The sequence below is a fragment of the Rhincodon typus genome, chromosome 4 (assembly GCF_021869965.1).
Source record: "Rhincodon typus isolate 14 chromosome 4, sRhiTyp1.1, whole genome shotgun sequence".
Lineage (NCBI taxonomy): Eukaryota > Metazoa > Chordata > Chondrichthyes > Orectolobiformes > Rhincodontidae > Rhincodon > Rhincodon typus.
Window position 1 is genome coordinate 29,359,050 of NC_063335.1, and position 27,659 is coordinate 29,386,708.

Here is a 27,659-nt window from a genome sequence, read left to right on the forward strand (position 1 = left end):
TTGGTGTTGTGAGGCGACGGGCGCCCGTTGCCGGGGTTGGTGTTGTGTGGCGACGGGCGCCGTGATGCGCGTTTCACATCGTCTTGACAACTGCGAGGTTGCACATTTATGTTTCGTTTCGTCTGCAGCTGAAAATACTTTTCTGTCGGGTTAAGTACGTTTTGTGGTAATCTCCTGCGCAGAGACTGCCTGCCAATTGGCTGCGAACGTTTTCAGTACAGATTAAGTTTGTGTACTAAAGTAACTTGACAATGAACACGCCGTTATGTGGAGGCGTTATGTTTTCCAACCCTCCCCTTCTTCCTTTATTGATGCAAAATAAGTTAATTTTGTCTGAAGAAGTTGGCAGAAAGAGGTGGTGATGTGCGTGGAACACAATAATTAAATATGGTAAGGAAAAATGGATTGCGCTATGGAGTGAGTTTAGGGAAAATTTTACATGGGGGAAAAACAGTTTCTTTGTGTCGAGAGGGCTTTCGAGTTGAAGAGTTTGGCATTATAGTGTGTGGAGGTTTTGCTACCAGTAACCTGAAATCGGGTTGAGATGCATGAAAAATCGCAGTTGGCGAATGAACGAAGTGAAACAAATAAAAATAGAAATTGCTGGATAAATTCAGCAGCTTTGGCAGCATCAGTATCAGGACGTTTAGAGTCCTGTGATACAATTATCCTGGACTAGATTTCAGGTAAGACGTTTTAGAGAGCAGGTAGACATATTGATGTATCGGCGGCGAAGGGTGCACCCAAACCAACGTTGGGACAGGGTCAGGCCATTAACCTCCTTGAGCCACTTATTTCAATCACAGTTAAACTGTGTCTCAACTTCATTCGCCCGCCTTAGTTGCATATCCCTTGAGACACTTAACTGATAACTATGCAGTCTTGATAGCTGCAAAGCATGCAGAATCCTCAATCGAGTGGTACAGTGAGTTGCAGATGCTAGAGGGCTACTGCAAGTTAGCAAGATCAGGAATTGATGTTCAAGCTGAATTCAGTGGAGGGCAGGTTATATAGGTAGCTGCGCTTTGGACAAATTGGAATTTTTTGGACCGTGGCAAGTTAGCAAGGATGATGCTTGAAATAGTGACTCCTGAGGTGAGAAGACATGGGTGAAGGTTTTGATGTTAGTGCACTAGTGTTATTTCATTGGTAGACAGTTGGTGCAGGAAAAGTGTTGGTCATAAATATGAGTGACTAGTGATGGATTAGATAAAGAAAGTATCAAATATGAAATGCGCAAAGTTGTTCCTGTTTAAGCTCACTTTTCCAGCCTTATGACTTATACCAGTTTATTTCTTAGTAAATCATCACTTGCTTATCTGCTAAACCTAGTGATAAAACAGCTGAATTGTTCAAATCGGAAGTCGATTCACGTCAGCTTTATGGGTTTTTTCCTGCAAATCTGTTGCAAAGACTATGTTCCTTTCATGGTGATGTGAAAACTAGAAATAAGGAATGGAAATCACTTGCATCTTATGCAGGACTTGGAGAGTTGTATTATTTTCCATTAGACATGCATTATATTGTAATAAAAACACTAAATGCTGTAAAACAGAGGTCAGGTAGTACTATAGATTGAGAATGATAGTCATTGTTTTGGGTTTGACTCATTGTAATCACTTGAGGACAAAGATTTTAGTCCTATTTGAGAGATTTAGCCATATAGTTGCAGCTGAGGGAGCATTGGTTTCTCTTCTCACTACCACCAATGTTCTCCAAGGATTTTTTTTCATTCATCGGATGTGGACATCGCTGGCTCGGCCAGTATCTGTTGCCCAGAGTGTAGCTAAGACTCAGTCACATTGTTGTGGGTCTGGCCTTGCATCTATCTTTAGCTTCTCCTTTTCCTCCTTTTCATCCAACAGCAATTCTTTGATAGCATCAGTTTCCACGTATATACTGGTGACCCCCAACTTTACCTAGTCACAGTTTGGAGTCATCCACTTTTCTTAAAATGCCAGACTACTTATCCACCATCTAGTGCTGGGTGAGCAACAATTTCTTCCAATTAAATGTCTTAGTTCCCTAAGCAAAAAAGCCTGCAGGTGCTGGAAATTTGAAATCTGAAACAAAAAGAGAAATTGCTGCAGAAACTCTGCAGGTCTGGCAACATCAGTAGAGAGGAAGTGTTTTGGGTCCTGTGACTCTTCTTCAGAACCGCTTCAGCAATTTCTGTTTTTGTTTCAGATGTCTTTGTTCCATGTAAGGTATGCAGCTGTGCTACACCTGAAATTTCCCATACAGACAGCACATAAGTTGACAGCATTAATTTATTGCATTGAAACAAATTAAATGGATGTGCACTTAATACAATCCCTGCACAATAAAAAAGATTTACAGGAAACTTTGGCCCTTGGCACAAACACCATTCCCAAGTTACTAGCTCAATCCTTCTGCCTAACAACTATCTGAGGTTGAATTATATTTGACCATGAGGTAAGAATTTCTGACTGCACCTGTTCAGATCACTAAGATCACCTATTTCCATCTCTATAACACTATTCAATTCCACTTGCCTCAGCTTCTCTGTTGCTGAAATCCTCATTCATGCCTTTGTTGCTTATAAATTTGATCCCTGTGGCATTCCACTAGTTTTTGTTTAGATTTCAGATCTCTGTCATATTCCACTAGTTAGAATGTGCAAAATGAGGAGGGTCTGGGCCCGAAACATCAGCTTTCCTGCTCCTATGATGCTGCTTGGCCTGCTGTGTTCATCCAGCTCTACACCTTGTTATCTCAGATTCTCCAGCATCTGCAGTTCCTACTATCTCTGATACAAATTTATCCCTACTGTTGACTTTAACAGGGTGAGCGGGATGGGAAGGGGCACTTGCAGTCACAGTAACCTAACTTAGGCAGTCGATGATTTGTAGAAATTTTCTGGTAGTTTATTGAGAAGTAGCAGTTTAGAAATGATACAGTAGTTAATTAGGCTAAGAAAGGAAATGTATGACTGGTGACAGATGAGAATGCTTCACTGACCTACACTGTTCTGTACAATAGAGAAGTGGGGGACAATGGGCCCCCATGTCCCAGATGTCTTGCAATCTTTTGTGGCAGTCTTTGACAGCTGTCTTTGTTCTTCATTTGGCCTGACAGAGAGGAATGCCTGATATTCCCTTGAAGTTGATTCCATTTCCCTTACTCTTTCTTGTCCCCTCTCTCCCCACCTATACCTATTGATGTACTTTATTTGGGGGCTAACCATCTATGCCGTGTCAACCATCGGTCAAAATGCTGTCAACCACTGACCAGGTATTCATGATGCCATCATGATTGTTGTCCCCCTTCTCGCCTCTGCTTGAAGGCAAGATTTCAAATCAAACATTATTTCTGAAAACGTTGCAGTCGCAGTAGGGCAGTGAGATCCCCAGTAAATCTTTTGTTAATCCTTATGGAAAGCTGGTTACTAATGTAATGCAGTTAAATAGGTTTCATGCTGCGCAGGCAATAGAAAATATGGAATACTCATAGGTTTAAAGGCCCCTCAATTTCAAATACCACTCTCTACTTCCTGTCAGCTAGCCAATCCTTTATTCATGTTAATGTTACCCCCCTACACCATATACTCTTATCTTGTGGCAATTTTTGTGGTACCTACCTCGTCAAATGCCTTTTGGAAAACCAAGTAACCAATAACTAGTAGTTTCTCTCTATCTACAAGGAATGTCTCTTCATCAAAAAGCATTAATAGAGCAGTTAACCATGGTTTTGTTTTCACAAAGCCATGCTGAGCACATTGTGATTTTTCAAGTATCTGCTACAATTGCCTTAAGAATGGATTCTAGCATGTTCCCTATGGCAGATATTAGGCTAACTAACCTGTAGTTCCTGTTTTCTCCATCTTTCTTGAAAAATAGTCTTAGATTTGTTGTTTTTGAATCCACTGGGACCCTTCCAGCATCACACAAATTTTGGAAGGTTATAACTAATGCATCTATATCTGTGCCAACATTTTTTTAGGATAGAGACCATCTCAACCTGGTGGCCTGTGAACATTAGATCCAGTCGTTTTCCTAGCATCTTTTCCCCAATGATGGTTATCATTTTAACTTTAAGCCTCCCCATCACCTCTTAATTTTCATTTTTCCATTGGGATGTTTTCTAAATCTTCTGTGGAGATGGATACAAAATATCAGTTCAAGACTCTCCCATTTCTTTAGTTTTTATTGTCAATTTTCAAAGTTGTGCTCTAGAGTAAAAAATACTTCTTTTTAGTTCCTCCTCATTCAAATACCTGTAGACACTCTTACTTTCTGTTTTTATATTACGAGCTAGTTTTATCTCATTCCCTGCCTTTTGGCTCTTTATTATCTTCTAATCAGTCTTTGCTAGCTCTTAAAGTCTGTCCAGCTTCAGATCTATCATTACCACTCTACAAATCTGCAGACGTTTCTTTCAATTGAATACTATCCTTAATTTCCTAATTTAGCTATAGATGGTGGATCCTTCTCAAAAAAGGCTATGGAATGTACTGCTCTAAGAAATTCTCCCAAAAGTATTCTGTGAACTAATTTTCCAGGTGACCTTGGCCAATGTGATTCTGACAATCTGCATGCAGGTTAGTCATCCAGGATTATTGCAGTAAGTTTCTTACATGCCTCAGTTATTTCTTGTGTGTTTTCTTCTATAATGTAATAAATGTTCCTGTGCTGTGCAGTTCTGTCTTCTATGTTTTATCTTTGGACTGTGGGAGTAAATTAGAGCTGGCAGAAACCCACGCAGACATGGGGAGAAGGTGCAAACTCCACACAGTCACCAAAGGCTGAAATCAAACCTGGGTTCCTGGAACTGTGAGACAGCCGCGCTAACCATTGTGCTGCCTTGACATATCGAGCTCCTTTGTCCTTGATGCCATTGAGTTTCCTCCAAGTGGTGTTCAACTTGATTCGTTAACAGGGGGCCAGGGAGTGAGAATCAGCAGGAGCTTTCGTTGCCCATATTTGATCTGATACCATGAGACTTCTTGGGGTCTGGAGTCAATTTTTGAGGACTCCCAGGACAACTCCCAGCTATATGTCATTGTGCCAACCCCTCTGGTGGGTCTGTCATCTGACACGATGCTTGGGACATAGACATACTCACAATCATACATTTTGATAACGGCTGTTGCTTGACTAAACAAAAAAACAAAGAACTGCAGATGCTGGAAATCAGAAACAAAAACAGAACTTGCTGAAAAAATACTCTATGGAGACAAAAGCAGATTTAATGTATCAGAAATGTTAACTCTGCTTTGTCTCCACACTTGCTATCAGTCCTGCTGGGTTTTTCCAGCAATTTCTGTTTTTTGTTGCTTGACTACCCTATGGCACAATGCCCAATTTTGGCGCAAGCTCACAGAAGTTATTAAGGAGGATTTTGTAGAATCTGTGCTGTGTCATTTCCAGTGCCTTTGTCAATGCTGGATAGTCCCTCCAGTTCATGTCCTTCTTTCAGACTTTGTCAATGTAGCTAAATTTGCTGGATCATTTTAGAGGACACTTGAAAGTCAACCATATTCCCAATGGCATAATAAATTAATACAGATACTGTGCCATGCTTTCCTAACTTCATCATTGTGTAATGTCGAGTAACGTTCGACATTCAGGTCTCAGCTTTGGTAACGTTTGAACCATGTCTCTGATGCTGATCAGGTTACTTGTTTGTCTGTGTTAACAATTTGTCCCTTTTGTTTCAAGTATTGGATACCAAACCTTTTAAATTTTTTTGCTTTACAGTTTTACAATATCTGGCTTTTTCTGCTGATGTACAAATGCTTGTAAGTTCTGTTCCTTCCTGTCAAATTCTGGTAAACATTTTCAAATTGCTGTCCTGTTCTTTTACTTTGCTGTTTCCCTTTACTATCCCTGCCTTCAACTGATTTCTCTTTTTCACCCCCCTCCCACCCCTCTAATTAGTGCCTTTATTTAAGAAAGTTGTTGGAGGGGATTCTAAGAGATAGGAGTTACATGCATTTGGAGAGGCAAGGATTGAATAGAGATAGTCAACAGTATGTGTCAGAAATTTGATTGAGTTTTTTGAGGACCAAAAAGAATGATGAGAGCAAGAGTGATACACATTGTGTGAACTTTAGTGAAGTCTTTGGCAAGGTTCTGCACAGTAGACTAACTAGTAAAGTTACATCACATGGGAGAGCTTGCCAAATGGGTACAAAATTGGCTTGGCAGTGGGACACAGAGGGTTATGATGGAGGGTAAATGAAGATACACATACCTGTGCAATTATGGATTGTGGAACCTGCTAGGGAATGTAATGGCCTAGTGGTGTTATCACTGGACAATTAATCCAGAGACCCAGATAATGTTCTGGGGACCTGCGTTCAAATCCCGCCATGGCAGATGGTGGAATCTGAATTCAATAAAATATTTGAATTATCTAATGATGAACATGAACTCATTGTTGGGAAAAACCCATCTGGTTCACTAATATCCTTTAGGGAAGGAAACTGCCATCCTTACCTGATCTGGCCTATATGTGACTCCAGACCCACAGCAATGTGGTTGTCTGTGAACTGCATTCTGGGCCATTAGGGATGGGCAATAAATGCTGCCTGGTCAGCGACGCCCTCATCCTGTGAATGAATATAAAAATAGTGAACTGGCCAGTTACATCTTCTTTATTTCTTTTTTCCCCTTTGTTTTATCCCTTAACTGTATCTGTCTTTGTGAAAATGGAGGCTAGATTTAAAGAAGATTGTGTTCAAATCAAAGACACTAATTAGATTATCTATTGTTTAACTTTACTATGCTAAAGTTACTGTATTATTAATTGTTAAATCTCTTGCTTAAGCTATGTACCTGGTTTCTGGTATCAGTTATTCACAAAGTCTGGTACTGGTTATTAAAAAATCTGGTTTTGAACCACTTGTGTCAATTTTGAGGGTCATTGAGTATTTTAATTTTACTGTGTTGGAATTATGTGGATAGGTTGGCTGATATATTTGACTGTCTCTATGTTGTAACAGCTAGAGAGTTGTAGTTTCAAACCTAGTTCCAGGATTGGAGCACATCATCCAAGATACTGACCTGAATATTTCGTGAGGGTCAGAAACCCTGTTTCCATCCTTGATCAGATTAAAAATTACCCAATTGCCTTTCTTTGCTGGAGATTAGGACAAGAGCAACCTTTATAAACCTGTTCAGGAATCTTTGGATCCAACAGCATAGAAGATGATTGTTTTAACAATTAAAACACTGTCTTCTTTCACAGTACTGAGTGCTGTATTCTTCAGTTCAAATGTTCAGCAGACTCCTGAAAATCTAATGTGAGTTGTTAAATGTAATAGATGGGTGAGGTGACTAGAGTGCTAGGTAAATGGATGAGCACTTAATAGTTCAAGAATTTGGAAAAGGTATTTTTGGGGTCCACCAAATGTGTAGCTGCTCACTGATGAATCGGGGCTTCAGTTTAATATTTAAGGTTTTTGCAAAGATTTGTAGCTCGGGTTGTTGGTGAGGTTGTTGACTTGCTTGCCAAGCTGGCTTCTTTTCGTTCAGACGTTTCATCACTGTGCTATGTAACATCATCAGTGAGGTCTCCAATGAAGCGATGTTGTTCTACCCCGCTTGGAATTTGGAAGTCTGGTCTGTTGTGGTGAGTTGTGTCATTTGCGGTTTTGTTCTGTATGGGTTTGTATATGGGGTCCAATTCTATATGCTTGTTGATTGCATTGTGTTGAGAACCATTCCTCTAGGAATTCCCATGTGTGATGATGTTTGGCTTGGGCTACTATGGTTATGTTGTCCCAGTTAAACTGACGGCCTTCGTTGTTCGAGCGTACTTATATTAAGGAAAGTTCGTTGTGTTGTTTTGCTGCTAGCTGATGTTTGTGTATTCTGATGGCTAGTTTCCTTCCTGTCTGTCCAATGTAATGCTTGTGGCAGTTGTTGCATTGCACTTTGTAAACTACATTGGTTCTGCATGCTGTGGGAATGGGGTCTTTAATTCTTGTGAGTGCTTGTCATAGCATGGCTGTGTTCTGACGTGTTGCAGTGCGTGGTGGCCTGTTTAAATAGTGTCCTAACTCAACTTTGTTTGTAGACGTTGGGGTGGTTGCTGTAGAAGTTGAGGATTTAGTCAGTCAAGATTTGCTTTTCTGTATACTGAGGTTTGGAACTCCCCGTTGGTCACACCTTCAACTCTGACATCCAGAAACTGAAGCTGATTGTCGTTTTCTTCTTCTGTCTTGAATTTAATCCTGATGAATACATTGTTGATGTGGTGGTGGGTCTCTTCTAGTTTGGTGCATTTAATGAACGAACTACACAATTAACAAAACTACGCAGGAAAGAGGAAGAGCACCTATACAAAATCTCCGCTATGAACAGATATCCCCGCAACTTCATCTGCAGGTGCCTACTAAATAGACAACAACAAGAGGACACAGTATGCCCTAACACACTGGTCACGCTGCCCTACATCAAGAACATATCAGAGTTGACAACGAGATTCCTATGACCACTAGGAATCATGGTAGCATACAAGCCCACAGCCACGCTATGACAAACACTCACAAGGATTAAAGACCGCATTCCCACAGCATGCAGAACCAATGTAGTTTACAAAGTACCATGCAACAACTGCCACAAGCAGTACATTGGACAGACAGGAAGGAAACTAGCCATCAGAATGCACGAACATCAGCTAGTAGCAGAATGACACAGCGAGCCTTCCCTAACGTCAGTGCACTCGGACAATGAAGGCCGTCAGTTTAACTGGGACAACGTAACTATAGTAGCCCAAGCCAAACATGGACACACACAGGAATTCCAAGAGGCATGGTTCTCAACCCATAATGCAATCAACAAACATAGAATTAGACCCCATATACAAACCCATACAGAACAAAACCGCAAATGACACAACTCACCATAACAAACTGGACAGCTTAGTTAGCCATCAACAACCTCATCCACAACCCGAGCTACAAATCTTTGCAGAAACCTTAAACGCCTAGGGGCACAACACACTAAAACCTGCCCGACAATGGGAAACCTTTGCCAATGAACAACTTCACTTTCTCCATGAATGCCTCAGGAACCAGGTACTACCCAGCACCGTGAAGTACAAACCTCCACTCGATAACCCACAGGCATACAAAATAGCTGAACAGAATGGACGCAGAATGCTACAAGTAATGATTAATGATACCCATAACCAACTCCATAAGTACGAATGGGAAATTCGGCACCAAAAATCACATTTCCTGAACACTACGGACCAGCAATGGACTACAACCCTAGAACAGGCCATCACCATCAAACAACACAGGACCAAAACAAAGAAGAGACGTAAGCTGCAGCAGAAACTTACCAAACTGATCCACCATAAAGACCAGGACAGCAACAAACCAGACACATGGATAAGAAACCTATTCAGTAGACAACTCACAAACTGAGAAAGCTATCCTATTACGTGGACTGAACTATACCGCAAAGATGCGAACAGAACAGACTTTATGGCTGTCCTGGAAACTACATTAAAAGACAACAGACTCATGGACAAAACACAGCAAACCATCCAACAAACTATAGTCCCCACACTAAGCCGAAGGAATGAATGGGACACCCTGAACACATCAGAGAGAAAAGCACTAGAAAAAACTCAAGAAAGACAAGAACATTATAATCCTACCAGTGGACAAAAGATGCGTGACTGTCATTATGAGCAAACCAGACTACATTGAGAAAGCACAGGCACTGCTTGCAGATACAAAGACTTAGCAACAAGTGGCGATAGATCCAACATCGCAGCTATGTAATAGGATCACCCAGACACTGAAGAGACGAAAGGATGCAGGATAGATAACTAAGACGGACTACATGAGAATGAAACCAGAAGGCACGAACACTTCCTACTTCTACGGACTTCCAGAAGTACACAAAGCAGACACCCCCCTTAGTCCCATTGTCTCCTTCCTGGGCACACCTTCACACAAACTGGCCGAGAACCTACAACAAAGACTGGAGCACCCCAAGAATTCCTCAAGAACATAAAAATCAGCGATGACAAGATTATGGTATCCTTTGACCTCGCAGCACTATTCATGTCCAGTGAGCTCCTATTAGCCAAGGAAACACTGGCCACATTACTAGACGAAGCAGGAACGCAGACCAGCAGCTCCATCAGCAATGACAACCTACTCAAACTACTAGACTTGTGCCTCATCACACTCTTCACCTTTAATGGTCAAGTATACAAACAGATCAATGGCACATTCATGGGGTCACCTATCCCGGGAATCATTGCAGAGGCAGTCGTGCACAGACTAGAACACACTACCCTCTCTCTCATCAACCTAAACTGTGGATGACACATTTGTCATCATTAAACGCACCAAACTAGAAGAGACCCACCATTTCATCAACAACATATTCGCTGGGATTAAATTCACAAGAGAAGAAGAAAACAGCAAACAGCTTCCGTTTCTGGACATCAGAGTTGAACGTATGACCAATGGGGAGTTCCAAACCTCGATATACAGGAAAGAACCCGCAGTGACCAAATCCTCAAATTCCACAGCAACCACCCCAATGTCCACAAACAAAGCTGTCTTAGGACACTATTTAAATGGGCCACCACTCGCTGCAACACGCCAGAGCTACGCAGGAAAGAGGAAGAGCACCAATACAAAATCCCCACTATGAACGGATATCCCCGCAACTTCATCCGCAGGTGCCTACTAAATAGACAACACCAAGAAGACACAGTACGCCTTAACTGTGGTATCCTCCAATTAGGTTGTCACAAGCTGCATAACTTTGCTGGCTCCGTTCTCTTCTAACAGCTGTTGTCTGAGGCAGAATTAGATTGTTTACAATTTTGATAGCTTATCGATTATTTCACCGTATAGACTGTAATCTGTGTATCTGAAATTCAGATAAACTTTCTTCCTTTTTAGCTGAACTGTGCTTAGTCGTCGAGCCAACATGCTAATTAATAAAATTAAATATTTTAAAGGTACTTTTCTGACAATGGCAGATGAGCTGGAAAGGTTCCTTGAAGAACAGAAGGCTAAGTTAGCACAAGATAAAATCAGATTAGACCAAGATCCACCGTACATGGAGATGAGAGTAAGTTGACTTTATTTTTTAAATATTGTATGCATTTGATTTAATTTGAGTATTTGAATGAATGCAATGTCAAGTGTAGACAGCATGAATGTTGAAAGGAGCTTTCCCATTTTGGGGAGAATTAAAACTAGGGGACATAATTTACAAATAGTGATTTATGGAGATGAGTAGAATTTTTTTGAGGATTGGGAGTATTTGGAACTCTTCACCAGGGGGTGATGGAGGCAGGGTTTTTGAATGTACTTGAGGTAGAGATAGGTAAATACTTTACAGTAAGGCAGTCAGAGGTTATCAGGGTAGGTCATAATATGGAGTTGTGGTCACAATCAGTTTAGCCATTATTGTATTGAATGCTGAGCAGACTTGAGCTGAATGCCAGTTGCCTCTCCTAAATCATATGCTTGTATGAATGTAAGTTGCAAAGCAAATGGGCCTCCTTGAAGGGAACATATTGAAAATGATGATAAGAATATGCTAGTTTCTTGCTATCTGTTTCTTGAGGATAAAAAAAACTGTAAGGGTGAGATGAGTTGCATCAGTGGGAGTGAGTGGATATGGGTGTTCTTGTGCTGTAGATAGCATTGATGGGACTGTGCAATGGTCGTGGAGGTGGAAAGGGAGGGATAATGGAAGGGTGCAGAGGTTAGTGACATTATTATATGAGATATTGGTATTGGAGGTCACTGAAAGGGTGGCTTACAATCTTTTGGATTTGGAGGCTGATGGATGGCAAGTGAGGATAGCAGATAACCTTCCATAAGGGGCCATAGTGAACTGGATGTGTTTTTACAACAACTGATAATTTTGTAGTCTGTATCAGTGAGTGTAGTTTTCAAATGTAGATTTATTTATTAATGGAATTCAAATTTCACAAGCTGCTGTGGTGACACTTGAAGCCATTCCTCCAGAGAATTAATTCATGTCTCTGGAATACTAATCCAGTGACATTACCATGACACCACTATTTCCTCTAAATATAAAATGAACATAGAACATAGAACAGTACAGCACAGTACATGCCCTTCTGCCCACGATGTTGTGCCAACCTATTATCCTACGCTAAGATCAAACTACCCTGCATACCTTTGTGCCGATCCAAGAGTCGCTTGAATGTCCCTAATGTATCTGACTCCATTACCAGCGCTGGCAGCACATTCCATGCACCCACTATTCTCTGTTAAAGAACCTACCTCTGACATCTCCCCTATACCTTCTTCTAGTCACCTTAAATTTATGCCCCCTCGTAATTGTCATTCCGCCCTGGGAAAAAGTCTCTGGCTATCCACTCTATCTATGCCTGTCTTCATCTTGTACAGTTCTATCAAGTCACCTCTCATCTTTCTTCACTCCAATGAGAAAAGCCCTAGCTCCCTCAATGTTTCCTCATAAGGCCTGCCCTCCAGTCCAGGCAGCATCCTGGTAAATCTCCTCTGCACCCTCTCTAAAGCTTCCACATAATTCCTATAATGAGGCAACCAGAACTGAACACAATATTCCAAGTGTGATCTAACCAGGGTTTTATAGAGCTGCAGCACAACCTCGCGGCTCTTAACATAGAACATAGAACATAGAACATTACAGCGCAGTACTGGCCCTTCGGCCCTCGATGTTGCGCCGACCTGTGAAACCAATCTGAAGCCCATCTAACCTAACCTATTCCATTATCATCCATATGTTTATCCAATGACCATTTAAATGCCCTTAAAGTTGGCGAGTCTACTACTTTTGCAGGCAGGGCATTCCACGCCCTTACTCTTCTCTGAGTAAAGAACCTACCTCTGACATCTGTCCTATATCTATCACCCCTTAATTTAAAGCTATGTCCCCTCATGCTAGCCATCACCATCCAAGCAAAAAGGCTCCCACTGTCCACCCTATCTAATCTCTGATCATCTTGTATGTCTCTATTAAGTCATCTCTTAACCTTCTCTCCAACGAAAACAGCCTCAAGTCCCTCAGCCTTTCCTCCATAAGACCTTCTCTCCATACCAGGCAACATCCTGGTAAATCTCCTCTGCACCCTTTCCAATGCTTCCACATCCTTCCTATAATGCGGTGACCAGAACTGTACGCAATACTCCAAGTGCGGCCGCACCAGAGTTTTGTACAGCTGCAACATAACCTCATGGCTCTGAAACTCAATCCCTCTACCAATAAAACCTAACATACCATACACCTTCTTAACAACGCTATCAACCTGGGTGGCAACTTTCAGTGATCTATGCACATGGACCCCGAGATCCCTCTGTTCCTCCACACTGCCAGGAATCCTGTCATTAACCCTGTAGCTTGCATTCAAATTTGACCTTCCAAAATGAATCACCTCACACTTTTCTGGGGTGAATTCCATCTGCCACTTCTTTGCCCAGCTCTGCATCCTGTCAATCTCCCGTTGCAACCTGGAACAGCCCTCCACACTATCCACAACTCCGCTAAACTTCGTGTCATCGGCAAACTTACTAACCCACCCTTCTACTTCCTCATCCAAGTCACTTATGAAGATCACAAAGAGCAGAGGTCCCAGAACAGATCTCTGCGGAACACCACTGGTCACTGAGCTCCATGCTGAATACTTTCCATCTACTACCACTCTCTGTCTTCTATTGGACAGACAATTATGTGTCCTGACAGCCAAATTTCCCTGAATCCCATGCCTCCTTACTTTCTGAATGAACCTACCATGGGGATCTTATCAAATGCCTTGCTAAAATCCATTTATACCACATCCACTGCTCTACCTTCATCAATGTGTTTTGTCACATCCTCAAAGAATTCAATAAGGCTTATGAGGCATATCCTGCCCCTCACAAAGCCATGCTGATGATTTCTAATCAAACTGTGCTTTTACAAATAATCATAAATACTATCTCTCATAATCCTCTCCTAATAATTTGCACACCACAGAAGTAAGACTGACTGGTCTGTAATTCCCAGGATTATCCCTATTCCCTATCTTGAACAAGGGAATAACATTTGCCACCTTCCAATCATCTGGTACTACTCCAGTGAACAGTGACGACGCAAAGATCATCATCAAAGGTGCAACAATCTCTTCCCTCACTTCCCATAATAACCTTGGGTATATCCCATCTGGTCCAGGGGACTTATCTATCCTCATGTTTTTCAAAATTTCTAGCACATCCTCCTTCCTAACATCAACCAGTTCGAGCATATCAGCCTGTTTGACACTGTCTTCACAAGGTTATTGTCCCTCTCACTGGTGAATACTGAAGCAAAGTATTCATTAAGGACATCCGCTACCTCTTCCGACTCCGTGCACAAGTTCCCTCCACTATCCCTGGTTGGCCCTACCCTCACTGTGGCCATCCTCTTGTTCCTCACGTAAGTATAGAATGCCTTGGGGTTTTCCTTAATTCTACCAGCCAAGGCTTTTTTATACTCCCCTTCTAGCTCTCCTAAATCCATTCTTCAGTTCCTTCCTGGCTACCTTGTAGCCCTCTAGTGCCCTCCACATTGTGCCTAAAGTTCATGTACAGAGTCAATTTCAAAACTATGGAAGTTTAAGACCTCCATATACTGTAAACTTATGACACTGCTCCTTGTCACCTCCTAACAGTGAACAAAAAATGCATGCACAATTTGATAAGTGATAACTTGAATTTAATTTGGAATGTCCTTTTCAACAGTTTTTACATGCTAGTAAGATCAATTTGTAACCTTTTCTTGCTCTCATTTTTCATAGAGTGTACATTATCCCAGAGTAAATTTCTGCATAAAATTCAATAGGAATTCTATTCAGCATAAAATTGTACAGATTATTTCTGGACTTCTTTGAGAAATAGAATCCCATATCCACTCCTTCCACAAGAACTAGTACTTTTTGAAAAAAACCGTTTTATTTTTGTTGCCATCAAGTGTTATGAAACCAGGTACACAAGAATACACACCAGAAACCGTGTGGAGCATCTCTGAAAATGACTAGTTTCACGTTCTTGGGAATAGCTATGGTTGGGACTTTAATGCCCCTATTTATCCAAATGTAATTGTTTTCATGCTCCATGTCAAATTTTATTTGTCTTTTTACAGCAGGTTTACTCAGTAGCGAAGATAACTCGCTAGAGATTGCATCAGTGCTTATAATAATTAGTGTGAGTTTTAAACATGGAAATAAAATTCTTAGTGATCTCAGTACATTGTCAGATTGAAAGTATTTTGTTCTTTTAATATTCATTAGTCCTGCACTGGACTTCACTACTTAGTGAATCAAATAACAAATAACTAATCTTTCCTACCTACTGTCAAAGTATAAGCTCTGTCTAATACTGCATGTTGAAGGACATCACAACCAAAACTTCTAGTGACTAAAATGATTTGATTGGACTTATCATTATCTTCACCCTCTTTCTCTAAATTCTTTTCATCATGAAAGATAGAATCTAGGAGCATGAGTAAGCCTTTTGACCTGCTCCGTGATTCAGTATGATCATGGATGATCCTGTGTCTCAATGCCATGTTCCTGCTTTCTACTTTTAAATTTATAAAAACTACTCTTTCTTGAATTTATTCAGAGTTGGTTTCCACAGCTGTTTGTGGTAGAAAATACCACAGATTCACTACCCTTTGGGTGACAACATTTTTTCGTTGTATCAGTCCTAAATTGCCTACTAATGCTGTATTTTTAAAACTTTACACTGAAATTAGAGAGCTGTTTTAAAACCATGTGTTTCAAAGAGTGACTGAAATTTGGAAAGCCAGTAAGCTGACATAGCAAGGTGTGGAGCTGGATAAACATAGCAGGCCAGACAGCATCAGAGGAGCAGGAAAGCTGACATTTTGAGTCTGGACCCTTCTTCAGAAATGGGGAAGGGGAAGGGGGTTCTGAAATAAATAGAGAGAAGGGAAGGCAATGATAGAAGGTGGATAGTGGAGGTGATATGATAGGTGGAGAGAGAAGACAGACAGGTCAAGGAGGCGGGGATGAAGCCAGTAAAGGTGAGTGTAGGTAGGGAGTTGGGATGGGGGTTGGTCAGTGAGGAGGGAGGGGCGCGTAGGTGGGAGGAAAGACAGACAGGTCAAGGAGGTGGGGATGAGGCTAGTAGGTAGGAAGTGGGGGTGGGAGTTGGTCAGTGAGGTGGGAGGAGAGGACAGGTGGGAGAAAAGTCGAACAGGTCAAGGAGTTGGGGACGAGAGGGGCTGGTCTTGGGATGAGGTCAGGGATGGAGAGATTTTGAAGCTTGTAAAGTCTGTAGAGACCATTGGGCTGCAGGGTTCCCAGGCGGAATATGAGGTGCTGTCCCTCCAGCCTTCGGGTGGCATCGTTGTGGCACTGGAGGAGGCCCAGGATGGACATGTCGTCCAAGGAGTGGGAGGGGGAGTTGAAGTGGTTCGCGACTGGGAGGTGTTGTCGTTTGTCACGAGCCGAGCGTAGGTGCTCCACAAGGTGGTCTTCAAGCCTCTGCTTGGTTTCCCTGATATAGAGGAGGCCACACCGGGAACAGTGGATACAGTATACCACATTAACGGATGTGCAGGTGAACATCTGTTTAATGTTAAAGGTTTTCTCGGGGCCTGGGATGGAGGTGAGGGGGGAGGTGTAGAGGCAGGTGTAGCACCTCCTGCGGTTGCAGGGAAAGGTTCCAGGGGTGGTGGGGCTAGTGGGGAGTGTGGAGCAGACGAGGGAGTCGCAGAGACTGGGGGGAGGGGGTGTGAGAACTGAGGTGCAGGAAACGCAAGAGATGCGGTTGAGGGCGTTTTCGACTGTGGAGGGGAAATTGCGGTCCTTGAAAAACGAGGACATCTGGGATGTCCGGGAGTGGAACCCCTCATCTTGGGAGCAGATGCGGCGGGGGCAAAGGAATTGGGATAGGGGATAGCAGTCTTGCAGGAAGGTGGGTGAGAGGAGGTAGCTGTGGGAGTCGGTGGGCTTGAAATAGATATCAGTTTCCAGATGGTTACCAGAGGTGGAGACAGAGAGGCCCAGGAAGGAGAGAGAGGTATCAGAGATGGTCCAGGTGCACTTAAGGTTTACTAGCCTCATCCCCGCCTCCTTGAGCTGTCCGTCTTCCCTCCCACCTACCCACCTCTCCCTCCTCACTGACCAACCCCCATCCCAACTCCCTACCTACACTCACCTTTACTGGCTTCATCCCCGCCTCCTTGTCCTGTCCGTCTTCTCTCCACCTATCTGCTCCACTGTCCACCTTCTATCATCGCCTCCCCCTCTCTCTATTTATTTCAGAACCCCCTTCCCCTCCCCCATTTCTGAAGAAGTGTCCAGATCCGAAATGTCAGCTTTCCTGCTCCTCTGATGCTGTCTGGCCTGCTGTGTTCATCCAGCTCCACACCTTGTTATCTCCGACTTCAGCATCGGCAGTTCCTACTATCTCTGACTGAGCACTAACCTGACATTCATTGCAGGCATTGTGTAAACAATTCAAACAAAGTTGCTGGGAAAGCTGAGCGTGTCTGGCAGCATCTGTGAAGGAAAAAACAGAGTTAACGTTTCGGGTCCGGTGACTCTTCCTCAGAACTCTTTGTTCTTGATTTGTTCCTGATTTACAGCATCCGCAATTCTTTCCGTTTTTATTGTGTAAACAACTGTTTGAGTAAAAAAAGTTGAAGATCGCCAGCAAACTGTCTGCAAATCGACAATAAGTTGCTTGGTCTATGGGCTAGTTATTAATGGCAGAGACCTTCTTACCTGCCAACAACAATGTGATTGGTGTTTAGGGGTGAGTGAATGGCTTAGAGCTGGAAGCAAGTTAGAGAGAGAAGTCCACAGTTCTTCCCTAGCTCAGGAGCAATTTTTCTGTTCTTGGTAGTCAAAATTCATTGTAAACCTGAAGAAAAACAGTTTATCCTTCCTGCAAAAGTTGTTGTAAGCTATGACTTTCAATCGTTACATCAGAGACCTTATAAATGAATTGGCCATCTTGGATCCCTTACCAACCAGTGGAAGCACCTGGACAAAGATGATTGAAACAGTGTGTTGGCTGACGGAAGAGTCATAAGGATCACCTCAACAATAGAACTTGGGAACAAAGACAACTGAACTGTATTTCCAGATTTTTTTTCCCCCTGCTCACAACCTATTTTACCATGTCTACTTATCTATGTGTGTAAGGGGCAGTTTATAAGGAGATTAAGTTTTAATTTTGTATTATAGGCCAACAGTTTTTAGCTCTTTACCAGTTGTAATAAATACTGTTTCTTATTCAGTATAGGAACATGCTCTGTGTTTTCTGTTTCTTATTCAGTATAGAAACATGCTCTGTGTTTTCTATCAATTTGGATCTCAAAGTCAGGTAAATTGGGGAACTCTGCACACTTCATAATACCCTTTAACCTTTGTGACGATTACAGGAGTAGTGGGGCTCAATTTCTGTGCACTACCACAGTGAGCCATAATACTTGAGATTGCGAGCTCTGGTTCTAGACTCCCTAATTAAGGAAAACATCATCCCTGACTATAGTCTATCCAGCCCATTAAAATTTTATACTTTTTAATCAGATCCCATCTCATCCTTCTAAACTCTGGTGAATACAGATCTAGTTGAATCAATCTCGGGACAGTCCCGTTAACCCATCAATCAGCCCAGTAATCCTCACTATAGCACTGTCATTCTTCTTCACCACCCCACCCTCTTCCCTCACCTCCCCACCGTGAACCAGAACCACCCAAGGTGCTATTGACTTGGCTTCCACTGCTTTCCCCTGAGAAATCTTCCCCTTTCTTCCCCTGACTGAAAAACAGGATCCAAATGACATGTGTTAGTGAGGGGTCAGCCACTGAGCATCCCTGCACTACTTATCTTCCTACACTGCTTGATGGTCCCCTTTTTGCCCCTTTGGTTGTTTCCTGTGGTGTGACCACCTCACTGAACGTGCTTTTCATGGAAATCTCTGCAAAGTGTATGGTCCACACTGTCTCCACACACTGCTTATGCTCTGAAATACAGTTAACCAGTAGCTACAGCTGGGCACACTTCCTGAACATTTGGTCACCAGGGATACTCATGATTTCACATCTAGTGTGGAGGGAGCATATCACAGGTGTGAGCTTTGCTGCCATGACTTGACATTAATATTGTTATTGTTAGAATATTAATTATGCTATGCACCTTGTTTCACTGCAAACAATCCTGCTGCAATGCAGAGTCCTTGCTTTATGTCTTTTAAGACTTAAAGTAAGATCTCCACTTTACATCCCTTAAACTGCTTTTATCACTTTGCTATAATAGTTATGACTCTCTCTGTTAAATCCAAATACAGCAACTTGCTTTTCTCATATACAGTAATTTGTAGACAATCCCTAACAACAGGTTCTTAGCAACTACTGGAACTAACAGTGATGTCACAGTTTTATTCATTGTTTGAAGCTCAGTGTGAGTTGCTTCCCTGCAGGTTTCATTGCCTGTCTGACCACAAAGTTAAGTGATGTTAAGTGTCAGGTGTTAATTCAAGGACCTTGCCTCTTCCCGTGTGTAGTTCACTGCACAATAATACTTCCAGTCATGCGTGAAGTGTCTACTGTTTCTTGTGCACTCCTGGGATTCTGTTACCTAACACTGCTTTTCCAATTTTTTCATATGTTTTTAAGAAACAAATCTATAAAGGTACTTGTATCTTCATTCTATCTGTCTTTAATCCTTTCATTTTATTGACGAATGTGTCTAGCATCTGAACCATTCAAAAATCTAGCAAGCATTGAGTTGTCTTCTTAAATTGCAAAAGGAATCATTTCTTCCATGAAGGCTGAAGGAAACAACTGTTTCACCTAAGATGTTTTTTAACACAATAAAGATCGGATCCAACAAAATCTTTTTCTCCAAATTATTTTGAGAGATGTGAATGTTGCTGAGAAGGACGGTATTGCCAATTCCAAACCCCCTTCAATTTGAATGGCTTTCTAAACCACTTCAGAGGCAGATGAGAGTCAAATTACATTGCTGTTTGTGTGGTGTCACATATAGACTAGACCGGGTAGGGATTTTTTTCCTCTAAGGAATGTTACTGAGCTACATGGGTTGTTACATCACTCTGTTAAAAGTTGTTATGGTCCCCATTACTTAGATTAGCTTCATATTCCAGATTTGTTAACTGTCTTAAATTCCACCAGCGAATTAGCCTGGGGCTGTGAATTACTATCCAGAAACATTACAGAAAAGGAAGTGCTGGAGGTCTTAGAAAACATAACGGTGGATAAATCTCTGGGACCTAATCAAGTGTAGCACAGGATATTGTGAGACGATAGAGCAGAAATTGCAGGGCCCCCAGCAGAGATATATATGTATATCTATAGCCATGTGTGAGGTTCCAGATGATTGGAGTGGGGCTAATATTGTGCCTTCATTTTAAAAAAAGGCTGTAAGGAGAAGCCTGGGAACTCAGACCTTTTGAGTCTGACTTCGTCGTGGGTAAATTGTTGGAGGTGATCCTGAAAGATAGGATTTACATATGTTTGGAGAAGCAAGGACTGATTAAGGATAATCAGCATGGCTTTGTGTGAGGGAAATTGTCTCACAAACTTGATTGAGTTTTTGGAGGAGGTAACTGAAAAGATTGAGGGCAGAGCAATAGACGTCATTTGCATTCAGTAAATCCTTTGACAAGGTTCCACATGGTCGAAAAATTGGTTTGATGGTAGGAGACAGAGGGTGGTTGTCGAGGGTTGTCTTTTGGACTGGAGGCCTGACTAGCGGTGTTCCACAGGGATTAGAGCTGTGTACACTTTTGTTTGTCACTTATATAGACGATTTGGATGAGAATTTAGGAGACATGGTTAGTAAGTTATGGATGTCATCCATAATTAGTGATATAGTCAACAGTGAAGAAGGTTACCTAAGATTACGAAGAGATCTTGATCAGTTAGGCCAATGGGCTGAGGAGTGGCAGATGCAGTTTAATTTGGATAGCTGTGAGGTATTGTATTTTGGTAAAACAAAGGCAGGGCTTGAACAATTAATGGTAGATCCAAGCATAGTGTTATAGAACTGAGAAACCCACGCGTTCAGGTACATAATTCTATGAAATTTGTGTCACGTGTGGACAGTGCTAAGGCATTCAGCATGCTGGTATTCGTTGGTCATACCTTTGAATATAGGAGTTGGGATGTCATGTTGAGGTTACAAAGGACATTGGTGAGGCCAGTTTTGGAGTACTGTGCACAGTTCTGGTCAACTGCTATAGGAAAGATATTATTAAATTGGAGAGGGTTCAGAAAAGTTTACCAGGATGTTGCTGGGAATGGAAAGTTTGAGTTATAAAGATAGGCTGGATAAGGTCTTTTTCACTGGAGCGTAGGCGATTGAGGGGTGAACTTATAGAGGTTTATAAAATCATGAGGGGCGTAGATATGATGAATAGCAAGGTTTTTTCCCTATGGTTGAGGTATTTTTAAGGTGAGAGGAGAAAGATTTAAAAAGGATATGAGGGGCAACGTTTTTTACACAGATAGCGGTTCATATGTGGAACGAACTGCCAGAGAAAGTGTTGGATGCAGGTACAGTTACAACATTTAAAAGACATTTGGATAAATACAAGAATAGGAAAGGTTTGAGGGATATGGCCCAAACGCAGGCAAGTGGGACTAGTTTGGTTTGGAAACATGTTCAGCATGGACGAGATAGACCAAAGGGTCTGATTCCATGCTGTATGACTGTATTATCATTAGGCCACCATCTTCCCTGTTTGTAGCAGTCACCTGTTCGCGTGAGGCACCTTAATGTGATCCAGTAATTTAAATAATAATGCTGATTTAGCAATCCCCAAATTGAGTTATCAGTCTTTTAATCAATCTATTAAACATATTCTTCTAATGAACAACTGGTTGTTTTCAGAAATTATCAAATTTTGACTATGCTACATAGATATTTAGCAGGTTCTTTTTTGTACATTTAATCTAGGAGCTCTAATAAATGATCTAAACCTTTACTGTCTAATTGACAGTCATCCATCTCTGAAAATACTTATTGTCTGATGTTATTTCTTTTTGGGAGGCAGAAACACTAAGGCCATTCTCTTTTTTCCTGCTGGTAGATTCGTAACCCTATCTGCATATTTATCTTCTTCCACTGCTCATATCGTTCTGTCTGTAAAAACCTATAAGTGTAATCATACTTTGAACATTTATGCTTGCTTTCTGCTATCTACTACAATGGCTGCTAGGATTTCAGTTACATTTCTAAATTTTGTTTTTTGTTTCAAACTTCATATCTGGGCAGCTGTTCTCTGCTAGCATGTTTCAAAAAGCCTGGTGGTGGAGAATAGAACAACCAATTTTTATTCACTTATTACTGGTCTTTATTTGCATTACAAACATGGACCTCCTAGCCCAACAGCAGTAGTTTGAGTCCTATATGTGGGAGCACATATGACTCCCCAGTTAATGTCCAGCATCTGCATACAATCAAACACAATTAATATGCAGTTTACATTGTCTTCCTGATACATCAACTGGAACAGTCTCAAAATATTTTTTTATAACTTGTCCTTTTCTCCGCCCTCAGACAAATTCTTCAGAGCCATCCAGCAAGACCGATCAAACTGTAGACTCCATAGCTAAAGGAAATGTCCTTGCAGGTATTCATTCTGTGAAAGAAAATCAACAAAATGGCAGATCTGAAGGTACAATATGGGTGACAGCATGCAACTTGTTGGTATCAAAATAATGCTTCTCTCTGCTTTGTGGCCTACTGGGTAAATGTTGCTCTGGTGTTTGACTGAGTTGTTCTGGATAAGAATTTCAGACAGAATTTCCAGCCTTTGTGAGATACCTCTTTTAGCTGTGTGTGTGTAAGCTACTTCAATGTAAACTGGTTCAACACAGTTAAATGTTTAAGTAGCATTTCACTGAAATTACAGCACTGAAACTAAATATATGTTTGAATTAGTCTATGCTGCTGTTGATTGTTGTACTAAAATTCCACTGGTTTTACGTAATTAATTCTTACAGATTTAATATCCTATTGTAGATGGAATTAATACCTTAACATTTTGTGTTCTTTTCATTGAAGTAATAACTGTTTACTTAGTGTTAATTTAATACAGTTTCAATCCTGAAGTGCAAAACTTATGAAGGTATCCTGAAATCCTTGTGCATGTTATTTTGCACAAAAGCATTAATCATATAATTGTTACAGCACAAAAAGTGGAATTAATACAGTTAACTTTATCTATCCAGCAGCCTTCTTGGCATAGCTCTACACATTCTTCTTTTTCAGATATTAATCAAATTTCCTTTTGAATGCCTTGATTGAACCTGCTCTCAGCACACACTGAAGCTGTGCATTTCAGATTCTGGTCACTTGCTGTGTGAAAAAATGTTTTTCTTAAGTGTTAATTTACTGTTTTGCCAATTACCTTCAACCTGTAAATGAAAACAAAACTGCTATTTTGGAAATCTGAAATCAAAACAGGAAGTGCTGGAGAAACTCAGGTCAGCAGTGTCTGTGGAGAGGAAAACAGTTAATGACAGGGTCAATTTTAACTGTTTTTATCTCTACAGATGTTGCCAAACCTGCTGAGTTTTTCCAGCACTTTTTGTTCTCTCAATGCATGTGACAATGGGAACAGTTTTTGTTGTTATAGCAAATTATTGGGATTAATTTATTAATTAATTGACTGGTTAGATAATAAAGGGGGAGCAGGTTGAACTGTTGTGGGGATGGAATAGTAAGACTGAGTAATTAATAAACTCTATCCAATATAAAACTGACTTGGTCTCTATCTCACCAACTATCGCAAATCTGATTTGACATTTTTGCTCTGTCCAGACCGCGCATGATTTGAAAACCCACATCCTATATCCCAACCCTCCAGAAGGAAAGTCTGACTTTTTCAGTTTATCTACATTGTATGAATTATTCATGAATATGCAACAGTATGATTACTCAAATCATATTTTTTTAAAAAACAAATGCTCTCTTTTCAGAAGAAAACTATGGGTTAAGCCTGCCACTTGGGTTAGAATATGATTTGAAGAAACAGAAATTGAAGGAGGAACTTCGACAAGATTACAGACGCTATATGGCAGAGGTAGAGTCTTGCTATGATTTTGCTGAGACAGTACCAGTGTGAGGACAGAAATAAATATGTAAAGATGTAAAATTCTTTCTTGTCATCATTTTCCATATTTTGATTAGGTGGTTTATAAAAATTGTTCATAAAAAGTGCGTATACATTTTGTAACTCCTATCTTTCACTAAAAACTAGATGTTGATTGTGTATAGGCGTATGGGAGGAGTGATGCAGTAGATGTGAAGAAAAAGAAGAGATTCACAACTGAGCTAGAGATTCCATGAATATTTTGCTCATCGATTTACTGGATTTCACTACTGAAATTCACTTTTCTCCCTCTGTTTTATTCTCCTATTGGTTGAAACATGAACGAGCAAACGTATGAATTATGGGCAAGAGTGGGCCACTTGGTCCTTTTCAGACTGCTCTACCGTTCAGTCAGAACATCACTGAGATGATTACTTCACATTTCTGCCTACATTGGATAATCTTTCACCTATCTAAAGAATTGATCTCCTCTGTCTTAATAATTTTCAAAGAATCTGATCCATTTCCTTTTGAGGACAAGAATTCCGAAGATTAACGACTCCCTGAGCAAGACATGCCTCCTTATCTATTTCTAAGATTGGTGGCCGCTTATTTTGAAAATGTGAACTTTGATTCTGGATTCTTCCACAGCAGAACACATCCTTTCCGCATAACCCTTTCAAGAATTGTTGGGATATTGAATGTGTCAATCAAGTTGCCTCTTAGTCTTCTAAGCACCAGTGAATGCAAGCCTAGACTGTCCAACCTTTCCTTCTAAGACAGTTGAGGTATTAGCCTGTATACTTTCTCTGAACTGCTACCAGTTGCATTTTCAATCTTCCAGAAATTAGATCAATACTGTATACAGTACTCTGGTCTCACTAATGCTCTATGATTGAAGCATTATACCCAAAATAAGTACATTCTCATTATAAAAAAAATTTCAAGACGAGGGCCCATTATTGTGATTAACGTAATTTACAAAAGAAAAAAATTAAAGAGAGCATCAAACTTTAGGAAAAAGCATATACCTGTGCAGAGGTTATTGGCAGGGCAGATGACTGGTTTGAATACAAAGAATGGCAAAGAACCATTAAAAGATTAATCAGGCGAAATAAATTAGAGTGTGAGAGACAGCTGGCTAGAAATGAAAATACAGATAAGAGTTTCTACTGGTAATTAACAGGGAAAAAATATAAGGAAAATGAGTGTTAAAGCTCTAGAGTGTGAGAATAGGAAGTTAGTAGTAAATGAGAAAGAAGTGGTGGATGTAATGAATAAATATTTTGCTCTGTCTTCACCATAGAGGATACAAAATCATCTCAGTAATACCTGTAAGTCTGGTGTTTGAAAAAAAGAAACTTGGCGACATTATCAACACTGGGGAAGTAGTACTGAGTAACTTGATGGAGCTGAGAGTTGATGTCTCTGGATCCTAATAGCTTTTATCCTTGAGTTTGAAAAAGGTGGCTAATGAGGTAGTAGATGTGTTAGTGTTAAATTTCCAAGATTCCTTAGATTCTGGAAAGGTTCCATCAGACTGTAAAGCTGCAAGAATGGAGAGAGGCAGAAGCTATAGGATGATAAACTTGATGTTTGTAGGAATGGTGTTAGTCTTGTTCATTATGGAGGTAATAAATGGGCACTTGGTAAAATTAAAGGTAATTGAGAAGAGACAGCATGTTTTTGTGATAGCAGGCCTGACGTATGATGAGAGATTAAGTTGTTTGGGATCATATTCACTGGAGCTTAGAAGAATGAGAAGGGATCTCATGGAAACCTATAAAATTCTAACAGAACTAGACAGGTTAGATGCAGGAAGAATGTTCCCTATGGTTGTGAAGTCCAGAACTAGGCGTCATAGTTTAAGGGTAAGGGATAAACCTTTTAGGACTGAGATGAGGATAAATTTCTTTACTCAGAGACAGGTGAGCTTGTGGAATTCACAACCACAGAAAGTGATTGAGGCCAAAACATTGTGTTTTCAACAGGTAGATATGACTTGTGTGGCTAAAGAGATCGGAGTATGGGGGAGGGTGGTATTAGGGTATTGAGCTTGATCAGCCATGATCATAATAAATGACGGAGCAGGGTTGAGGGGTTGAATGGCCTAATTCTGCTCCTATCTTTGATTTGTAATGGAAGCCATGTTTAATCGATGCATTAGATTTGTTTTGAAGGAGTAACACAAGCTGTGGATAAAGGGGAACCTGTTAATGTAATTTACTTGGATTTCTAACAGACCCTTGGCTAGATTCTCCATAAAAAGTTATCATGCAATGTAGGAGCTCATGCTGTGGTGTAAAAATAACCAACATGGATAAAATATTGACAAGTTTGCTGGCAGAAAATGGACTTTGCACAAATATGTTGTTTTGGATTGGCAGGATGTGACAAATGCAGTCCTAAAGGGGATCTGTGCTGGGCCCTCAACTTTTCTAACGGACATCAATGACTTAAGTGAGTTTGCAGATGCCACAAAGTTCGATAGGAAAATGTGACCCTGGTCCACTCCTCCTTCATTCTCAACATGTCTTCACATCCCCAAGGTACCTTCTCCTGCAATCGCAGAAGGTCTAACACCTGCCTGTTTACTTTCTCTCTCCTCATTATCTAAGGTCCCAAACACAACTTCAAGGTTGAAGCAGCGCTATACTTGCTATTCATTCCATCTAGTCTACTATATTCACTGCTCACAATGTGGTCTCCCCTACATAGGGGAATGAAGTGCAAACTGGTTGAAAGCTTTGCCGAACACCTAAGTTCTGTCTGCAGAAAAGATCCTGAACTTCCAGTTGCTTGCCACTTCAACACACCACCCTGTTCTCTGACCAACGTCTCTGTCCCAGGCTTGCTGCAGTGCTCCAGCAAAGCTCAGTGCACGCTGGAAGAACAGCACCTCATTTTCAGCTTGGGATTTCTGCAACCATCTGGACTCAATATTGAGTTCAACAATTTTAGGGCTTGAGCACCTTCCTATGTGTCTTTCCCACACTGTGTCTTTGCAACATTCTTTGCAAGACGCTCCACACATCCCCACCCCCTTTCATCAGATGAGCTGTTACCACACACAGCCCAGTATTAGTCACTAACAATCCCCAGTCGCAACTATTCATTCTCTCTGCTGATCTTTACTCACTCCTTTGTCTGCCCAATTGTTTTTCTCTCTTTGGACATGGTTGGGAACATGGGACTGGGATATGATAGCTATTACAGAAACATGGCTCAGAGATGGACAGGACTGGCAGCTTAATTTTCCAGGGTACAGATGTTATAGCAAGGGAGGCAAGAGACTAAAGGGAGTGAAGAAGGGTCCAGACGCAAAATGTCAGCTTTCCTGCTCCTCTGATGCTGCTTGACCTGCTGTGTTCATCCAGCTCTACACCTTGTTATCTCAGATTCTCCAGCATCGGCAGTTCCTACTATCTTAGAGTAAAGGGAGTGGCATTTTTGGTTAGAGATAACATTACTTCTGTACTTGGGGAGGATATTCCTGAAAGATTGTCCAGTGAAGTTATATGGGTGGAACTGAGAAATGAGAAAGGGATGATCACCTTGTTATGATTGCATTACAGACCC

General features: G+C 41.1%; 1 protein-coding gene across 7 annotated transcripts in view; it reads left to right on the forward strand.

The window, feature by feature from the left end:
* The window catches only part of cspp1b (centrosome and spindle pole associated protein 1b), a 123,594-nt gene that overhangs the window by 428 nt on the left and 95,507 nt on the right, over window positions 1–27,659 (forward strand). For 5 of the 7 annotated variants that reach the window (XM_048596275.1, XM_048596269.1, XM_048596270.1 and 2 more), the window contains exons 2-4: window positions 10,963–11,075; window positions 22,544–22,661; window positions 23,968–24,071. In XM_048596275.1, coding sequence (XP_048452232.1) covers window positions 10,977–11,075; window positions 22,544–22,661; window positions 23,968–24,071 — 321 coding nt within the window. In that variant the 5' untranslated portion in view covers window positions 10,963–10,976. Of the gene's footprint in view, window positions 1–63; window positions 391–7,498; window positions 7,597–10,962; window positions 11,076–22,543; window positions 22,662–23,967; window positions 24,072–27,659 lie in introns of those variants that run through there. The other 2 variants (XM_048596272.1, XM_048596271.1) reach the window with 2 other exon arrangements.